Source organism: Cricetulus griseus (assembly GCF_003668045.3).
Source record: "Cricetulus griseus strain 17A/GY chromosome 1 unlocalized genomic scaffold, alternate assembly CriGri-PICRH-1.0 chr1_1, whole genome shotgun sequence".
In the NCBI taxonomy this organism is placed as follows: domain Eukaryota; kingdom Metazoa; phylum Chordata; class Mammalia; order Rodentia; family Cricetidae; genus Cricetulus; species Cricetulus griseus.
Genome location: NW_023276807.1, coordinates 223,575,664 through 223,596,736, shown reverse-complemented (window position 1 = coordinate 223,596,736; position 21,073 = coordinate 223,575,664). Strand labels below are relative to the sequence as shown.

The window sequence follows — 21,073 nt, the reverse complement described above, 5'->3', positions numbered from 1 at the left end:
CGGGCTTTTTCTTTTGAGCCACCAGCCAACTCCCAAATCATGACACAGAGTCTTCTTATTAGTTTTGAATATTCAGTCTAGTTTAGGCTCCTTTCTGGCTAGCTCTTTTAGCTTAACTTGTTTATCTACCTTTTGTCTTGTTTTTTTTTAAACCTTCCTTTCTTTCTGTATGTCTTACTTTCCTGCTTCCTCTAGTGTCTGTTTGTTTTGCTACTGCCTGGCTTCTGGCCCTGGGTGTGCCCCTCTCTTTCTCCCTTGTTCTCTTCTCCATCTTTTCTCTTTCTCTTGAGACTAGATTTCTCCTCCTACTTATTCTCTCTGCCAATCAATGCTGTCTATCCTTTCTCTGCCTAGCTATTGGCTATCCAGCCTTTTATTAGACCAATCAGGTGCCTTAGATGGGCAAGGTGAAACAGCAACACATCTTTTCATAATTAAACACAAGCAGCATAAATGAATGTAACACACCTTTACACGGTTAAGGCAATGTTCCACAGCATAAACAAATCTTTACATAGTAAAAGTAATTTCTGAAAGTATCTTTCTCAAATTATCTTTCAGGAAAACAGCCTACTAACTCTGATGTAATCCGTCTGCATCAGAGTCTTCTTCAAGGAAATTTTCTTCAAATAATTTCTTTCAGTATCAAAAATGCCAGCTATATTTTCTCTGGGTGTTTTAAGAAAAATTTGAATACAAATAAAGTGAGTTTATCAAAGCTGTGAAATGACTTTCTCACAAATCTAGCTTTTATTTGAAATTTGTATTTTGGTATGAAACCATAGATTAGTTACTGGCTGTGATAGATAGTCAATTAGTTCTAAAATTATTTATGTGTATGTGCCATGTGTATGTGTGTATTTATGTCCAAGCACAGGTAGTTACCTATAAAGGCCAAAAAGGTCATCAGATCCCTTGGAGATGGAGTTACAGGTGCTTGTGAGCCACCCTTCTTAGGTGTTAGGAGCCTAACTGGGGTCCTCTGAAAGAGAAGCATGTGTTCTTAACAGATGAGCCATTTCTCCAGCCTCACAATATGGATTTTTAGAGTGATTTTGGAATGGGATGTGTTTGACATGGTGTGCTTGGTTTTACTGCAGACACATTGCTTGTCTTGATTATTTCTAAACAGCCTCACAAGACTTACATTAGCCTGGTGACCTAATGGAAAGGGTGAATGTGTGCTCACATTTAGCTTTGCTAATTTTTCTGTGGGAAACTCTGCCTTCAAGTGCACATAATAATGATGATGCTTATACTGTTTGGAAAATGGAAGATTTAACTTATGCAAAGTGAAGCAGGCTGAAAATACATATTCTGTGATCAGGGCTATGCTGCCTCTGCCTGTGGTACCCGTTGTGACATATGCATTATGACTCATTTTCAAGCATTTCCTGTGAATGGGCTCTTTTCACTTCTTTGCAACATCAGCTATTTGACAGTGAGTGTTGGTGGTGTCTTTCCCTCTCCTCACCAACGCTTATTTCTGACTCCATACTCCTTCTTATGGGTTCTCTGCTACTTTAAATGTTTACACACAAGCGCTTGTGTGGACACACACACACACACACACACACACACACACACACACACACACACACACACTGTATTTTCCTCCCTCTCTCTCTTGGTCATCTTATGTTTTCTGTAAAGCCATTGTGGCATACTTATGTGCAGATTAACAGAATTATTTCCTGAAATTACAATTTGTGGCTTGTCTTACACAATTTAGTTCATGATTCTAAAAAAAAAATGTTGAATTTACAAATAGAGGGTGGTGTACACATATTGGATGTATGTCTGCGTGTGTCTATGAGAGTAAATGCAACCTTCCCCTCTAGTTTGAAGTTGCATGCTTGTGTATTTTAAATATTTATTACAGCTATTTATTTATTTAGTTATTTTTTTAGTGTGTATGTGTGTGTGTGTGTGTGTGTCTGTGTGTGTGTGTGTGCATGCATGAGTGCATGGATATGCATGTAAGTGCAAATGTGTGTGGAGTTCTCATGGCATGCTGCTTATGTGGAACTCAGAGTTGAAAGGTAGGAGTTGTATTGTGCTTTCAATGTTCTCAAGCAAGTACCTTCACCCACTAAGCCACCCACTAAGCTGGCCCTAGTTAAAGGTAGTTTCTATACCTTTGGCATATCCTTACTCCCCAACTGTCCCTCATTCTATCTCCTAACCTATGTTCTGGAATATAAATATTTGTTTCCACAAACACTTGGTGACCCAAATAAAACCTTGCTAAGCATATCAAGACCATATAAAGACATCAAATAAGGAGCCTGGAATGTGGCTGAGTGGTGGAGTCCTTAGCCAGCATTTTCAAGATTCTGGGGTTAATTCTCAAAACGCACACACACACACACACACACACACACACACACACACACACACACACGAGAGAGAGAGAGAGAGAGAGAGAGAGAGAGAGAGAGAGAGAGAGAGAGAGAGAGACAGAGACAGAGACAGAGAGAGACAGAGAGCGACAGAGACACAGAGAGAGACACAGAGAGAGACAGACAGAGACAGACAGACAGACAAACAAACAGACAGACAGACAGACAGACAGAGACACACACAGAGAGAACTAATTGTCTGTTTAGTTGGTGGATTGATCTAGTGCACAGGGTAGAGACCAGTGGTTCTCAACCTTGCTAATGTTGCCACCCTTTAATAAAGTTCCTTATGTTGCTACTTCCTAATTGTAATGTTGCTACCGTTACGAATCGTAATGTACATCTCTGATATCTGACACCCCACCCAAGGGGTCCTGATCCACAGGTTGAGAACTTCTGGTCTAGATAGACTGTTGGACAGTCTCACAGTCCACTGCTAGAGAAAAGCAAGCATTACCTTCTGAGGAATAAATCCACAGAAATTGCCACTCTTTGATTATAAGTAAATATAACATATTGCTGCATTTTTGCAGGAAGCATTTGAAACTGAGCTGAGGTACCAGATGTCAGTTAATGGGAAGGTGGCGGTGCTGTACTTGAAGAAGACCAAGTGAGTATGTGTCCAGCTGCCCCCCCCCCCAACAAGCTGAGGTGGTGAGAGTGTGCTGCCAGGGCCTATTGTCAGCTTTAGTGCTTCCAACACTTGACCCACAGTGAATACTCTTCTCTTACATTAGTAGAAATGCATTGCAGAAAACAATAGTTTACTAGACTTTTGAAACTTTATAAGTAAAACACAACAGTGAAGTACAGGAAGACAGATTTGATTATTTTGCCAAGTGCTGGATATAATTTGCATTAAGTTTTGCTTGTTTGTCTGTGTGCTTGAGAGAAAGCCTCACACTGTTGTCCAAGGACTTGGCGGGGGGGGGGGGGTATTGTACACCTTGGTGCCATACTTGTTGCAAGTACTTATTTCTACTACCTTTGACCTCAGTTCTGCTTCTTCTCAAGTTTCTCCTGAAAATAGCAACCAAGTCCCATGTGGAGAGGGGCTCGTTCCACAGCCCTCTGGAATGTACCTGCCTCCACCGCATGCCCCATCCTGCATGGCCAATGTGAGCAGTGCTTTCCTGTGTGGACTTGTCTGGTGCATAGGAGAAGCTGAAGAGTTGAAATTTGTCTGCACAGACTGGGAAGTCTTATTCGTTTGCTGGACTTTCACAGTTGACATGTTCTTCCTTTTTCTTTCTCCAGCAAGCTCCTATCGCCAGACTACTCAGAAACATACTATAATTCCAGTGGAAAGGAGGTCACCACAAGCCCACAAATCATGGTAAAACAGCTTTCCAGGTCCCTTGGTATTAGAGTGTGCCCTGCAAGCATATATACAGTGTCCTTGTCAGGCAAATAGGGCTGTAACTGCTTTTATAGCCTTGGTACTGTTTTTTTTTCTCCAACAGAAGTAATTGCTTAATTGATCTTCTAACATTATTATATTTTCATAAGAATGATACAGGAGGACCCCAGTAACCTTTTCCATTTCATGGGAGGCAGGCAGTAGGAGCATACATCTTCTTTTTTTTTTTTTCATTTTAAAATTTAAATTAGAAACAAGATTGTTTTACATGTCAATCCCAATTCCCTCTCCCTCCCCTTCTCCCCTCCCCTCCACTAACACCCTACCTACTCTATATGCTTTCTGCTCCCCAGGGAAAGTGAGGACTTCCAGGGGGATCTTCAGAATCTGTCATATCCTTTGGGATAGGGCCTAGGCCCTCCCCCATGTATCTAGGCTCAGGAAGTATCCCTCTATGTGAAATGGGCTCCCAAAGTCCATTCCTATGCAAGGGATAAGTACTGATCTACTACAAAAGGCCCCATAGATTTCTGAGGTCTCCTCTCTGACACCCACATTCAGGGGGGGTCTGGATCAGTCCCATGCTGGTTTCCCAGCTAACAGTCTGGGGACCAAGAGCTCTTCCATGTTCAGGTCAGCTGTTTCTGTGGGTTTCACTAGCCTGGTCTTGACCCCTTTTCTCATCACTCCTCCTTCTCTGCAACTGGATTCCAGTTCAGTTCAAGGTTTAGCTGTGGGTGTCTGCTTCTACTTCCACCAGCTGCTGGATGAAGGCTATAGGATGGCATATAAGTTGCTCATCAATCTCATTATCTGGGGAGAGCATTTAAGGTAGCCTCTCCTCTGTTGTTTAGTTGTTTAAATGGAGACTCAGTTTTTAAACTTAGATAACTAAATCCATTTTTTCTAAATAGTGTTCAACTATTTTGTATTGTTTAATCATCACTAATATATTATAATATATAGAATACACTATATAGCATATAATTTTATGTAGCGCATATATTTACAGTACTATATATACTATGTAGACTACATACTGTAAGCATTTGGGGAGTCAGTTTCATGAAAGATTTAACACATAAAATGCTTATATTTAATTTTTAAAATGTCTCTAACTTAATGATTGTGCAGCAGGAAATTGTTCCCATTCTAGGATTTCAAATTGTAATTGGTCGTGGACTCTAAGACATCTAAAGACTTTCCTTACAAAGTACCTTTTATTTCCCTTAGGATAACTGTTACTACCAAGGACACATCATAAATGAGAAAGCTTCTGAAGCCAGCATCAGCGCATGCCAAGGTCTAAGGTGAGACTTCAGGAATATCTCCACATCCCACTGATATAGAGTTCATGTCTGTTAAGTCTGAAGACCCTCAAGTATAAGTAGTTATATAATATAGTTAAGTGTGATTCCTAAAGGCTGCAAATTTTGAAATTGTGCATCAAAACTCCAATTTTTAAAGCATGAAAATTATACAACTGAGTCTCTGCCTTCTGTTTTCTTTTTTCTCTTTTAAAAGTGAAGGTTTTGAGACTCAGTTTTATAGTCAGACAATAATGGAGTAGGGGTTCCTCTACTTTCTCTCCTCACTCTTATTTCTCTCTAGTGTTCCTTCTTAAGCACTTCTGTACTCTTCTGCCTGTCAGTGAACACCTTGTACCAGTCTACCCCATGGTATCTCATCAACACCAAGAACTGATCCATTTCCTTTTATGCACTTCTAGTTGGACACATTAAAGAACTCAAATCTCAGTGTGTTCTAAACAGACCATATCAGTTGTCTCACAGATCATTGTTTTCTGGTGTTCTCGACCTCGCAGATGGAATAATCAAGTAATAACTTAGCCAGCCAGGCATCTTGAAGTCTTTGAGGATTCTCTGCCTCTTCCTTCCAGCCTCCATTTCCTTTCAAGCTCCAGTGATCATGTCTCCTAGTTATTTCCTGTTTGTTCACAACATCTGTCTCTACTGAAACATCCTACTTAAGTACTTCAACTAATCCATTTGAAACAAACACCCACACTTGCTGTCTTCCAGTTCTAGACACTGAATACTCATACATTTCTACTCCATACTAATCAGATAGAGGCACAGATATATGCCTTTGCTAAATAATGGCATATAAACTTTTTATTATTTCTCCATATCCATTTTCCTCATTTTGAATGTAAGGATCATGGAGGAAGAGACTGTGGATCTCTTTTGTTCCCTGCTTTTAGTACAGTGCTTCATAGTCTCATTAAATATGATGCAGACCAGAACTCCAGATTAAGGAATGAAAATACAACTGGAATTACTCATCACTTGCACAAAAGCTTGTGAGCCTTAAAAACAATGCAGTGAGCAATCAGCCACTAGGGGGAGGAATCAAGAGGGCTGGTCGGTGAGTCAGCTGAGACTTCAGTCTCAGGGTTTATGAAGAAGGTACAAATCTTCCCTGGCCACATGCTTCACCTGCTCTCTCTTTCCACCCCTACCATTCTCCTCACAGTAACTCTTTACAGACTAAAAAAATGAGGCTGTTTAATCAAAGAATGTTTCTCTGGATTCTTAGTTAATCAGAGATAGGCCTAGAATTTTAACCCCTTATAAAACTCCAAAGTGTCCTGTCATTTCAAGGCACCTGTAGTATAGGAACTGGATGAAAACTGGAGACTGAGTTAAAAAAAAAAAACATCTCCAGTGTCAGAAACCATAGGTCAGAAACCTCTGTTACCATAAGGTTAAACTTCTTTGGCATTGGCTAGGAAGTTATGAAGACTTTGAGGACTCTGTTTGTGCAACTCCAAAGGAATATCATTTTGTTAAGAAGCTTGAATGCTTATGTTCCTCAGGGGCTACTTCAGTCAAGGAGATGAAAGGTATTTTATTGAACCGTTGAACTCTGTGAGCCTGGATGAGCACGCCCATGCAGTCTTCAAGGATGACCCCAATGAAGACCAGGCTAACAGCAGCTGTGGCGTGGATGATGTACTATGGCAACGAAGGCTGCACCAGAATGTGGCCCTACCTGCCACCAGAATGATTGTATGTAGAGTTTGATGTTAATGGTACTTTTGTTTTGTGTCCAACTTGGGTACTAGTCTTTCACTTTTCTTTTCAAAATGTATGTGCATGCATATGAGTTTATATTATCCTATGTGTGTCTGTGGAGATCCCTATTTGATGTCTGTGTTTCCCTCAGATGATCCCAACTTATGTATTGAGTCACAGTTTCTTGATGAACCCAGAGCATGATAGCATGATGTTTTTGATAGTCTGCCTAGATAGCTTGATCTAGGAATTCCCTGTTTCTGCCCATTCTGTACTTGGATTAAAGGCAGGCAGACACACACACACACACACACACACACACACACACACACACACACACACACACACACACACACACACAAAGGGATCTTTCACAGTGGGTTTGGGGATCTGAATTCAGGGCTCACATTACACAGGGAGGGTTTAATCTGCTCACACCACCTTTCCAGACTGTAGTTCTAATCTTAGCAGTGCACTTGATTCACATTTTACAGCCACACTGAAACTAATAATTTATAGTTTTACTAATGGGAAAACATTATTGTTCATTACTAATTTACTTAATAAGAATCTGTGGATAAACTATTATCATTAGCCATATGCAAAGGCTAAAAAGAAATCTGAAATATGATAGCTAGGACCAGACAACATTCACAATATAAACATAGGAACACAGAATATTATCTCTCTGTGTGTCTCTGTCTCTGTCTCTGTCTCTCTCTCTCTCTCTCTCTCTCTCTCTCTCTCTCTCTCTCTCTCTCTGAGAATTGGTCTTTTTTAATGTATAAGAGTCAGATCTCATGACAGATGGTTGTGAATCACATGTGGTTGCTGGGAATTGAACTCGGGACCTCTGGAAGAGCAGTTAGCCCTTTTATCTGATGAGCTATCTCTTCAGCCCCATATAATAATCTTTCTTTCATGGAATCCTGTTTTGACCACAGAAGAAAAAACAAACCCAGATGTTTCCAGCTGTGTGGTGTGCACTAAAATGTTCCTATCCTTTTACTTTCATTGCTTGATGATCTCTTTCAAGTGTTCCCAGAATCTCTGAGACACAGGCAGACTGCTTTTAAGTAAAATCAAGGTTGTTCTCTTCGCTATGGATTGAAATTTCACCACTTTATTTAAGAACCCGGAGAACTAGTCCTGGCTACACGTTTCTCTCCTATTGTTCTGGTTCTGGTTGGCACCAGCCTCTGCTCTTCCATCTTGATTCTTTGGGGCCCATGTAGAAATGACCATGCTTTCCCAACCTGCTGTTGTGTTGGCTTTCAGGAGCACCTTTCTGTCACCCCTCTTCTGGTTGGTCACTTGAAATCAGAAGCCCTTGGCTCCTGCTTTTTGCTTTGTCAGTCAATTCTTCCTGGGCAATCTCATGTTGTTCCATACCTTCTTTCCTTCAACAGGACTCCATATGGCTAATATGCAACTCAGTTATAATGCTTGCTAGCATGAGCCCTAGGGTCCAAGCCAGGCACTTCATAAGCCAGATGCAATGGTATATGCCTGTAATCCCAGCACTTGGGAGTTGGAGGCAAGAGGCTCATATGTAGTGAATGTATAGCTAGCCTGGGCTACATAGTCCCTGCTTTTTTTTTTTTTTGGACACTCTAGGTATTGACTATTATTAAAAATGTATATTCGGTCTTGTAGACATTTAAATATCTGATACTATATTAATTCGTAACATAGAACTACTACTCATTTTTATGTTCCAAACATGATATATTTTTCTCATTTTCCCCACCCCAATGAAACACTGCCACTGTTCATTACTTGTTGTGGCCCGTATCTGGGAATTATTGTGGATTTCTCTTTGCTTTTCTTACATAGTATCCATGTCTTCTCATCTCTTCACATATTTCAGTTCTTCACTGGGCTCTCAGATAATGTCCCAAGGTCACTATGACAACAAGTTGTATCTGTCCTTTCTATGTCTCTTACCACCTTAGCAGAATCTACTCTCACTGGTCTAGGTTCAGTGATGTTTCATTATAACTGCATCAGGTTAAAGCCCTTGGATGACTTTCCATTAATCACATTCAGCATAAATTTCAAACCACTGCCATGAGCTACAGATGTCTGTCTGATTGGCTAGTACTCCCTACTTTGTATGTTCCCCCCTCCTACGAATTTTCCATTCCATGTATTCTGACAAAAAGCAACATTTTTTTTTCTGTTTTTTAAAACATGTAACTGTCAATGAACTATAGAGAACAAAAGAGAGCGAGGGTCCCCACGTGCAGCCCCTTAAGAAGCTCCCTTACATGACCCCGGCTTTCCTTCACCACGCCCTTCTGGGCGAGTCCCAGGACTATTGGGCGGGGCTAGGGTGACTCCCTACAAAACTGGAAGTAAATATTCTGTTCCTAGAGAAAATGGGAGATAAACATATATCTCACCAGATAATATCTAAGAGTTTGCCTTCAGTGATTTGTTTCTGATGACAGAAACATAAGAGACAAGCATTTCTGATCTTTGCCTACATGCCTGAATGCTGTGGTAGAGTTAAAACAGTAATATTGTCTGCCTTGATTGTCAGATATAATCTAAGATGACATGCTAAATAGAAGGTCAACAGAGAAAGCTATTGTCTTAGTCATGGTTTTCCTTTTATTTCACAAGTTGAATGATGGGATGATTCAAGAACCCAAGAAATACATCGAATATTATCTGGTCCTGGATAACGGTGAGGTAATTACATCAGATAAATGCATCTCTTGTGCATAATTTATTGTGTGAAATAGAAATGTCTAGATCTATTTAGAAATCAAGATTATGAACCATACAGAGAAATTATTCTAAGTCTATTGAATTTATATTTATAATGAAACTGACAGATATTTCTTCTGAGAAATAAGCAACTGACAAATATACGTAAATCTCATTGTTGGCTCTATAAACCTCTTTTCTTACTGTGGCTAGAGATCCAAATTTAGTTTCCATTTATACTCCCTCATCATGTTGTCATTGATAAAGTAGTTAATATGTAATGTAGGATTTATATTCTGGAGGGAGCAGTTATAAATACTAAAGTCCAGTGGATAGCCTCTTTGGAGAAGGTCAGCCTTTGGTTATAGATAACATTTAATTTATTTTCTGGGAACACATTTTCTGATTGTGAGTTTCTAAACAAGTGTGTTTAATGCCAAAAAGAAATTGCTTGGATTTCAAAGCTATCAGGAAATTAGTTAGCCCAGATCCCCAATCTCTGGCCTCATTGTATTGGATACAACTATTATGCATAAATTTAGAAAATGATTGGCTGTGCTTTGCACTGATTCTGCACAGTTAGGAAATCATGAAACTTACATTAAATTAAATCATTGCTCTATTGTGTCATAGTTTTGCTTGAGACAGAGTCTTGGTATGTGGCCCAGGCTGTCCTTCCCTTACACAAGGTCCTCTTGCCTCAGCCTTTCACAGTTGAGATTATAGGTGTGCCACCATGCATGGCGAAATTTTTAAGAGCTGTATGCTCGATGGCTATTTCAAGGAAGAAAACATAATGTTTCTTTCCAAATGTTTTAATTTCCGTTAAAAATGGGTTGATTTGCTTTTATATTTTAAATATTAATAACTGATAATTATAATCATTCTGGAATGAGTTGAACTGTCTTTTAAAAAATCTTCCAATTATATTAATTTCTATCAGCCCCTGTTTCTGTTTTCTCATTGTCTTTTAGTTTAAGAAGTACAATAAAAATCTTGCTGAAATAAGAAAAAGAGTGTTTGAGATGGCCAATTACGTCAACATGGTATGATATATTTCATTAAATGTAACTTTAAACACTTTGTTAAATATATCCCTGAATGTTTCTATGAATGAACATGAATTCAGGAAGGGAAGCCAAGTCATCTGAGCTAAGGCTGAAAGGGGTATGGCAGAATGACAACTAATTGTGCTATTTCAGGAGACCTTAATGTAGCTTGAAGGGCTGCTTCCAGCAGGCCAGAGAGGCTGGCAAGGAGGTATAGCATTGGTGCAACTGCACACACACACACACACACACACACACACACACACACACACACACACACACACACACAGGAGACTTTTCTGAGGGGCAAAACTTAATTCTTCATTATAGTTTTCTTCCCGTAGCTTGTTCTGTTCTTATTTTTCCCTTATCCCTTTTATACCACCTAAGACAATGATTTCTATGCAAGAAAAGGTTACCTCATAACCACAAGTTACTTATTTTCCGAAAACAAATTAAAATCTTTACATAAGAAATCACATTCTGATCACAACTTACGTGTTTTTCTTAGAAGCCGCAAGTAGTTAAACAGGTTTGTATTGATTTCCCCACCATCGCATCTTCATGTCAAAGCAATAGTTCTTTTATTACTGATTACCAAAGTTTTAAGCAAGCCAAACACATTTCAGCCGGTTACTTTTGTGCCAGCCGGCAGCTGTTTGCAGTTTCAGTGTAGCAGATTTCTATTCTCAATTCTACTCTAGAGAAACTTTAAACTTTAAACGAGTGGTCAGCTAGTCATCTGATTTTATTTACACATAATAGGGTCATTTAATATTCTTTCACAACTTTGTTTTTTCAAGGTGCATACTGGGGCCTGTGATTAATTCTGTAAGTAACATGACCAAGGAACTCAGGCCTAAACTTGGGCTTATGGCATAATTGCATTCTTTAGTCATCAGCCGAGTTTTCCACAGGGAGAATCTATGGGTCTATAACGCATGAGACTTCCTTGTTCTTATTTTCCATCCTCTGAAAATCTCATATCTAACAAAGGGGAAGGTGACTTCTAGCCTATTTTTGCTCTTTTTGTATCTCTTATTGGAGCAATTGGCAGAATAAGTTAAACCATTTCCCTAATCATCTTTACTAACTGTCCTAACCATCTGTATCTCTTGGGCTAACTCAGAAAGTCCAATTAAATCACAGATCTAGCCAATCATTATTGCTCTTTAAAACATCATTTTCATTATGATCTACAAGTAAGTTGCCTCGTGAGGACTGGGGGTTTCCCAAGAAACAATCACACAATACTTCATACAGTTGGATCATTTCACATAGTAATCACACCATGTAGAAACAACAGGACCACAGCAGCAGCATCAGGCAGAAGGAAGCACAGCAAAAGCAGAGAGCACTCTGGAAACATTGCTCACAGGGCTTTCTCTCTCCAGGATGTATGCAGTGCAGCTTTGCCATCCACTGGGCTGCATTCCATATGCCCCATTACTGACTGCAGTTCCTCTGACATGGCCTCTAGCATATTAGAATCAAAAATAACAAGCTTTATTTGGTAGGGTTTTGTTTCCCAGAATCTACTTAAGGAAATGCTGATAACCAAATCCCAATAGAAAATTATGCCAGGGAGTTAAAGTAAACAAGAATCAAAATGGACCCATAATCTCTGGAACTGTGGTATCTTTCTCTCCCACATTATCTCAATCTTGAAAACGACCCTCAAGATGTTACTTAATATAATTTTCAGATGAGCACTTTTATCTGGAAAGGTACAGCTATGCTCATGGTGGTAAAGGGAATGACACACACAAGGATAAAGTGCAGTGAAAATATTAAAACATAATTTTGTTATTATAACTGTTTGCTTTGTAATGCATTCTCTCTGAACAGCTTTACAAAAAGCTTGATGCCCATGTGGCCTTAGTTGGAATGGAAATCTGGACCGATGAAGATAAAATAGAGATAACCCCACATGCCAACACTACCCTGAATAACTTCTCTAAGTGGAGAGGGAATGACTTGCTAAAACGGAAGCATCATGACATTGCCCAGTTGATCTCGTATGTATGGTTTCCTCCCTGCACTTTATAAGGCATGAAGCATGGACTCTATTTTTGGAGCTTCAGCAATTAAAGTGATATCTTGGGGGATGTGCAAGATGTAAGAAGTTACACACAGGGGAATTGAAAGGATTTAAAAATACTCAGATGGGTCCTTGTTGGATATGTTTTACTTTGGGTCTAAGTATTGGCTTTTTTAAAAATAAAGATAAGGCAATCTATCATTTATCAGAATCTGTTTGATTGTGTCTGCTCAAAAGGACAAATTTAGACTGTGTTTAGAAGAACTGATCCACTTTAGCCATGAGTTAGGAGAAACTTCTAGAGTTAAAGTAAGATTGAGTGTTGTATTAAAACTCCACACTTAGACTGTTCTGCTGAAGGGCCATTTAAAAACAGAGCTAAAATAAATACAATGGATGAAAGTTGCATTGGACTTTGATAGATGAGACCAAGAATGTGCCTATACACACGTGAATAGTTTCAGTGATGTCATACGGGAGGAAGCTGCCAGCATGGATTTAAAATGGCTAAAGATTCTGCTTCCTCAGGGAACAGTGCATGACATGGGAATGGATGACTTATGTCTTGTAGAATTCATTTGTATTTTGTGCTGATCATAAAAAATCAATTCAAAACTTATGGGTTTACCTTAAGTTTAATCCCATATATATGAATACATACATATATAATTTATAATTTGTATGCAATTTATGTTGTGTACTGATCATAACATAAATTCAAAACTTATGAGTTTACTATAAGCTTAATTCCCATATATATTACACACACACACACACACACACGCACACACACACACACACACCACACACCTGGGCCGGTATGGCTGGAATTATCCTATGTAGTAGGATCTTAAGCAGTTTTGGCTTCTCTGACACCAGCATTCTATGAAGCCCAGAAAAATCTTGACTTACTGTGATCTAGCCTTAAAGTTCACACAACACCACAATGGATGTGTGATCTTAGCCACAATTGGATTATGATCTTAACCACAATTGATGTATGCTCTTAATGACAATGGAAATATGCTCTTCGCCACAATGATTATATGATCTTAACCAAAGTCCCATACCATAGGCCCCACCAGTTTCCAAGATAAAGGAGGTCATTGGTCTATGAGTCCTAAAGGAATGACTAACTGAAGGTCACAGCTGGAGAAAAGCAGACACAACTCCTTAGTTTGGAAGAGTGACTTCTGGATTGAGAGACAGTTTGGGTGGAGTCTGTTCTTTAAGGAGGAACTTAATGAGTTCCTGAGGTATGGCCTCAGTTGCTGGAAAACCTAAGTGATTTGAACTCTTCCTATACTGGCTCCCAAGTCTGTAAAATTGCTGTATATTCATGTACTACAAAGCAATAGAGATGAAAGTCATAGGCAAGATTTAAAGGGGTAGGTAAATGTTAATGGTATCCTGAGAAGATACTTCTTGAAGAGATCAGAGCAAAGAGGAAAAAAATCACTAATTTCCTAGATGAAAGATTTACTGATACATTTATAAATTGTAAGTCTTACCATCTACTAGACAGATTAACAAGATAACTATACACAAGGATAACCAGATAAGAGTGTTAAAGTCCAAATATACTCTACTCATGGAGAAGAGAAGCCAAAATAGAGTTGAGGATGGTGCTATTTTTGTTAATGTTGTCAATGGTGAGAACTGATACCATATAAATGTAGAATCAAGTATAAAATCTTCTATAATGTAAAGTTAAATTGGTTACTGATGTGATAAATCTTTAAACATGCCAAAATGCAGAAGTATAATTTCTAAATAACATGTATGAAAAATCATATTAGGTCAAAATATAAAATATACAGGGAATGGACAGGGGGGATTCTATTAATTTTCTTATCTTTCATGTCAGAATCAAATTTACTCCTTTGATATTTTTAGTGGAAAAACACAAGTTGAATCAACTAGGGAATTTATAGTTTGACAAGTGGTTAAAATTCCACTATATAAACAAGGGTCCAAGCCTTGTGTAGGTAGCAAAAAAGCATAGGCAAAGGAAGGCACTGGCACCATTGCTAACTAGAAATAAAGAAACTTCAAAAGCAAAATTAAATTCGCTAAAAACCATAAGCAAATAAATGCAACTGGTCTAAACCTGCTTGTGTTCAGTAGCAGAAATAACTCAATAATATAAATACTTCTAAAATCTTAACATAGCAAAAACAATACAAAAAGAGCATAAGAATAAGTGGTTAAAATAAAGTATAAGAAAGATACATATTAAAACAAAACATGACATTTAGCGTATAACCAAAATATTAGATACAGGGAATCACTATTTTAGGAACAAAGGCAAACAACCACAATCACCCCACAAGAAAACAAAAGCCAACCAAACAAAAACCAGTTTCTTTCTTTGACAAGGAATAAATTATAAATTGAAAGGAAAATTAGAAAAGTTATAATAGTCATGAATATGAGGTAAACATTTGATGTTCTTATATCCAAATGCTTGAATTTCAAGTTCTGTGGAAGACAGTAGTAGAAAAGTTCTTTCTATGATTTCAAAACCCCAAGAAACTACTTAAGTGACAGCTGGCAATTTGAATTTCTCTAGTACTTGTTTAAAGTTCTAAATGAATTTTTTATTTTTTTTTAAAAAACAGTTTTCTCATTTTAAAATCCATTCTTTTCTTCCTTATAGTTCAACAGACTTTTCTGGATCAACAGTGGGTCTCGCTTTCATGTCTTCAATGTGTTCTCCTTATCATTCTGTTGGCATCATTCAGGTCTGTTTGAAGAATCAAATGCTGGTTCTGTGCATCTCCCCAATTTTCCTACCCTGTCTATGGAGAAGATAGTTAGGGCTGTCCTACTATCTGTTTCTGGGTAAATAGAATGACTGAATAGAAAATGTTGACCTAACCTTTCATTCTCAGATGAATCTGAAGTATTCATAAAATGTTGTCTTAATTCACAATACTAATACATCTTCAGGAGCTCTGCCTCTAGACTCAAGGGTGGTATCAGCCTAGAGTTTTATTTCCATATAATGTGATTTGTAAAGGTTTTGTTGTTAGAATAAATATATTCAAGGAGTTGGAATATATTTCCAGCTCTAATTTTCTGCACTATTGGAGTAGACTTGCTATTGTTTTTTCTAGAATGTTTAACAGAATCCACCAGTAAAATGTGTGGGAATGTAGGTTTTTATGGAAATAATTTGAAATCAAATTTTATTGATTCAGTCAACTTTTGGACTGTTCATATTACCTTTATTTGAGCAACCTTTATAGTTTCATCTTTCAGGGGGAAATATGTCCATTTATTTAAGTGGGCAAGAATTGGTTGATTATATCCCTTACCATCTTTTTTTTATTATTGTGTATTGTGTTTTGTCTGCATGTATACTTGCATGCCAGAAGAGGGTTCAAAATCTCATTATGGATGGTTGTGAGCCATAATGTTGTTGTTGGGACCTGAACACAGGATCTCTGGAAGAGCAGCCAGTGCTCTTCACCACTGAGCCATGTCTCTAGCCCCACAAAGTTTTATATATGGAGTTAACTTACAAGCTCATTCTAAATTATTATATTGATCACATGTGCCCTTTCTTTTTGTTGTGGCCAGTTTCAATAGGTGTTTATCAATTTATTTGATCTTTGATTATTCTGGTGTCCACTTTGTCTCATGTTGAAATGGTTACACCAACATTTTTGGATTGCTGTTTGAATGATACTTACTTGTGTATTTTTGGTATTTGTGTGTGTGTGTGTGTGTGAGAGAGAGAGAGAGAGAGAGAGAGAGAGAGAGAGAGAGAGAGAGAGAGAGAGACAGAGACAGAGAGAGAGACAGAGAGAGACAGAGAGACAGACAGAGAGACAGACAGAGAGACAGACAGAGAGACAGACAGAGACAGACAGAGACAGAGACAGAGAGACAGACAGAGAGAAGGAGAGAGATAAGGGAGGGAGAGAGAGAGACTGAGATCTTCAAGAGTATGTCACCATGTCATTTTCTTGTTATTACCCTAGGACCACAGTAGCTACCATCTTCGAGTTGCAGGAACAATGGCCCATGAAATGGGCCATAACCTTGGCATGATCCATGACTACTTGAGTTGCAAGTGCCCATCTGAAGTCTGTGTAATGGAGCAGTCACTAAGGTGAGGGTGTTGGAGACATGCTGTGTGTCCCTGGTTTTGATGTACTGTGGTTGGTGCTAGCCTCAAAGTCACAGTCAACAACTTGTTAAAGACTTGATATCTTAGAACTAGAAGAATTTTAATAAAAATCATGAAGCTTACATCTTTATATATAGCTCCCAATAATAAACAAAGGTAAAATGTCTCAGACATAGAGGTTTGTATGGGAGAATAATCAGAAAGCAAGGGATAAGCCAAGTTTGCAGGAGCCATTATTGATCGGTGTAACCCCCTGAGGCACTAGCTGTGGTCCTGGAGCAACATACACAGCTCATGGAGCCTTTCAGCTCAGGACTCAGACACAGTGCATCCAGCCTCGGTGACATGAAGTCTGGACAGGCAACAGCAGATAAATAAATCATAAAGCTAAGTCATATTGACTTCCAAATATTAATGTACTAAAATTCATTTATTTCATTTAATTCCATTTAATTAATAAGCAATTTGATATTTGAATTCTTCACTGGTGAACTTGTGCCATAACAGCTTACCTGCACCTCTATGTATTTTTTAAATTATTTAAAATAATGGTTATTTTGCCTGCATGTGTGTTTGTGCACCACTTATATATAATACCCTTGGAAGCCACAAGAGGGCATAATATCCCCTAAGACTGGAGTTACAATTGTGAACTGCCATGTAGGTGCTTATAATCAAACCAGTGTTCTTTAGAGGATCAGCTGGTGCTTAACTGCTGAGCCATCTCTCCAGCCCCTATACATATTTTTTAAAACCTTGTCATACTAGAAACACATTCTCTCTTTGGGGTTGGGTCAGCTCATCATTTTATGCTCATGTTATCTACATGGTACGTGGCATGAAAAATTATTTTTGTTAATTTTTTGTACAAATTTTGCCCAAAATTTGTAAAGTATTTGTCAAATTTTCCATAAACTCAGAGTGAATGATCACAGGGAAAGAGTTTTTGAAGAAAATTCTGATGATGTTCCTCAACAGAAGAATAAATAAACAAAATGTGGTGCATTTTTCATAATGAAGTATTCCTCAGCTGTTAAAAAAAAAAGACATCCTGAAATTTGCAGGTCAATGGATGGAACTAGAAAAAAAATATCCTGAGTGAGGTAACCCAGACCCAGGAAGACAAATATTATCTGCCATCATCAGAACAGCTTCCTACAGCAGATGGGAACATACACAAACATTACACAGAGAGTGAGAAACCTTGGAACTTTCATCCTTAAATGGGGTGTCTACTCCACTTGATTCCTCCTCACAGAAGATGGGGAAGAAAGTGTTAGAGCAAGAGGGGATGAAGGACACCAAGAAAACAAGACACTGTCAATCAACATGAGCAAAGCTCCTATGAACTCAGAGAGACAGAGGCAGTTTTCACATGGCCTGCAAGGATCTGCATCAGGTCCTCTGCATATATGTTGTGCCTTCCAGTTGACTGTTTTTGTGGGATCACCGAGTGTGCAAACAAGTGGGTCTCTGATTCTTGTACCTTCTCTGGGGCTCTTTTCCTGTTGATTTGTCTTGTACAACTTTGGTGCTATAGTTTTTGCTTTGTCATAGTATATATTTTGTTATATTTTAGTATTATCTGTTCTCACCTTTCTGCCAACACTAATTATTAGGTTATTAGGTTATTTTTTTCATTCTCCTTCCTTCCCAAAGGACCTGGATTTCCTCCAGTTACAAAGTTAGTGTCATTTCTTTCAGATGTTATTGCATGTTTAAGCCCCACCTTCATTTGTAAGATTAGAAACATAAAGGACATGGATCTGGATGGGAAGAGAGGTGGGGAAGAACTGGGAAGAGTAGAGAGATGAACTATAATCAGGATATGTAATGAGAGAAAAATATCTATTTTCAATAAAAGGAAAAAAGAGCTTCTCACAGTAAAAGATTGGAATAGGCATTTATATTCCTCACTTGCTGGAAAATAATTTCCAAGCTTGAAGAAGTTCATATTCTCCCCCCCCCCTCTCTCTCTCTCTCTCTCTCTCTCTCTCACACACACACACACACACACACACACACACACACACACACACACACACATATATATATATATATATGCACATTTATTTCCCCTTTATTTATAAGATAAAAAGAATGTCAGCGGTACTTATCTAAGTGAATAAGGTCTATGCATAAAATATGATCCAGGGATGAGAGAGATGACATGAGCTGTCCTAGAAGCATTTTGTTTTCATTAAAAGAAGTCAGCATACTACACTTTGAGAAAGTTCATGTTTGCCCACTTAGATGAGATATTTATGTTTACACAAATGGGTGAATTTAGAAATTAAGATGTTCTCATAAGTATAACTTAGTACTTAGTGCATTGGATTTGATATCTGTGGTAATTTGTAAATGCCATTGTAGTTGATACCAGCCATTACTTCCCACATTTAAAGCATGATGGACTACCTTTTCTCTTTCTTTATCTACATAGGTTCCATATGCCTACAGACTTCAGCTCCTGCAGCCGTGTTAACTATGGAAAGTTTCTTGAAGACAAATTATCCCATTGCCTCTCTAATACTCCATTGCCTTCAGATATCATATCAATCCCAGTCTGTGGGAACCAGTTAGTAGAAGTGAGTGAAGACTGTGACTGCGGCACCCCCGAGGTACTTCTAGCCATTTCTAAAACAACTTAGTTCATTTATCAATTGCTAAGAACATAAAGTATACAAGATTATGCCACCCACAATAAAACCATTGAAGGTTTCTTGGGACTTTGGATTGGTAGGTAGTTTTCAGGCTAATCTGCCAATGAGTGTGCAGATCTTAATATATCTTTATCTTCCCTACTAAATCCCTTTCCATCCTGACTTTATAACACCCCTCACAAGGTCTTCATCCCTAGCATTCTGGTTGAAAATTTTCAGGTAGCTCAAGCAACTGTGGACCAGTGAGCAACCCTTTAGGTGTGGCAATATAAATAATTTGCTTCCCCAAACTCACAGACCTGGTCTGAACAAGAGTCAAAATCTAGACCCAGGTCTTGTTTATTGACTTTCACACCCACTTTCAGAATGGATTGCAACTTCACGTATCCCATATCTGTCAAGACTCAGAGATTGTTGGCATCACAATCGGATCCCCATCTTGATCTTATCCTATTCACAGTCTGGCCAAAATTCTATAAATACTGTTCCATCCTACCCCCATCTATTAACACTTAATAGAAGTGATACATGATTCCCTCTGGAGACTGGCTTTGCAATGACTTCAGAATAAGATTAAAGGTTTATTTGCTCTATCTGTAAGGATGGTCTTCCTCTGATGATGTTTTTACTTCAATTTAGGAAAATAGTTTTAACTATAAAAATGTTGTAACTCTTGAAGTCTCATTTTTCAGTAGGAATCTTGGCAGGTACAATGGAAACTTCTAGAGATTCTAGGTTCTCTAGCACCTATAGAGAACAGATTTGACTCTGTCAGAAACAAAAAACTAAGATCAAAGAAATTATATTGTTTTCATGGGTGTCCAACCATTTGCCATTGCAATAAGATGTTACCTACAAATGTGTTGGACCACATTGCTACTTATTCTGTGATATGTGCTAGAAATAAATTAATGGCCAGAATATGTATGTTGAAGACTAATGTATAATGTTCAGTAGCTACATTGAAGATGGAATTAAATTGAAGATGGGATAGAAGAATAACTAATGAGTAGGATTAATTACATTAGATTTTTCTAAAAATCATTCTTTTCCTTCATATTTTATCAAGAAAAATAGAAATTATGAATATTCATATGAAGGACTTGAAGGAAATACATTTGTTCAAAAGGATAGAAAGTATATGTCCACTAAAACATATGTAAGTGAAACATCAGATAAATGCAAGCCACCAGCTTCTCAAACTCATAAGTCTCTGTTTACCTTTATTTTACTAAAGGAAAAAATTAAATGATACCCAGAAATGTGTACATGTAGCAAATAAACTATATTATGTATTATACTAAAATTATATAGCACTTTCATCTGTGGTTGACATTTTCTAGGAATGTACCAACAAATGCTGTGATGCCAAGACCTGCAAAATCAAAGCAGGTTTCCAGTGTGCTCTGGGAGAATGCTGTGAGAAATGCCAAGTAAGAGTCATTTATTCTATTTTGTAATTATGACCATTTTCTCTATTAATGCTTCAATGAATGTGCTCAGTTAATCAGGCAGAGCAGTGTTTTACTTCCTAGTAAATAATGACTCAGTCACTCTTTGGGTACTTTTCAAATTCAACCTGTCTCCAAACAATGCACAGAAGATATTATCTCATTTTTCTTTTGAGTGAAAGAGGTCTTAGAGCAGAAAATGTACAAAAATAGTAT

The 21,073-nt window shown here is 38.1% G+C and overlaps 1 protein-coding gene across 1 annotated transcript in view; it reads left to right on the top strand.

Annotated features, from left to right (window-relative positions):
- Positions 1-21,073, top strand: part of Adam28 (ADAM metallopeptidase domain 28) — a 51,951-nt gene that overhangs the window by 7,638 nt on the left and 23,240 nt on the right. Inside the window, exons 3-13 of the mRNA XM_035453370.1 lie at positions 2,936-3,012; positions 3,660-3,738; positions 4,996-5,072; positions 6,602-6,803; positions 9,429-9,497; positions 10,490-10,561; positions 12,413-12,582; positions 15,265-15,349; positions 16,595-16,725; positions 19,187-19,364; positions 20,750-20,839. Of these exons, the coding sequence (XP_035309261.1) occupies positions 2,936-3,012; positions 3,660-3,738; positions 4,996-5,072; positions 6,602-6,803; positions 9,429-9,497; positions 10,490-10,561; positions 12,413-12,582; positions 15,265-15,349; positions 16,595-16,725; positions 19,187-19,364; positions 20,750-20,839 (1,230 nt within the window). The remainder of the gene's footprint in view (positions 1-2,935; positions 3,013-3,659; positions 3,739-4,995; positions 5,073-6,601; positions 6,804-9,428; positions 9,498-10,489; positions 10,562-12,412; positions 12,583-15,264; positions 15,350-16,594; positions 16,726-19,186; positions 19,365-20,749; positions 20,840-21,073) is intronic.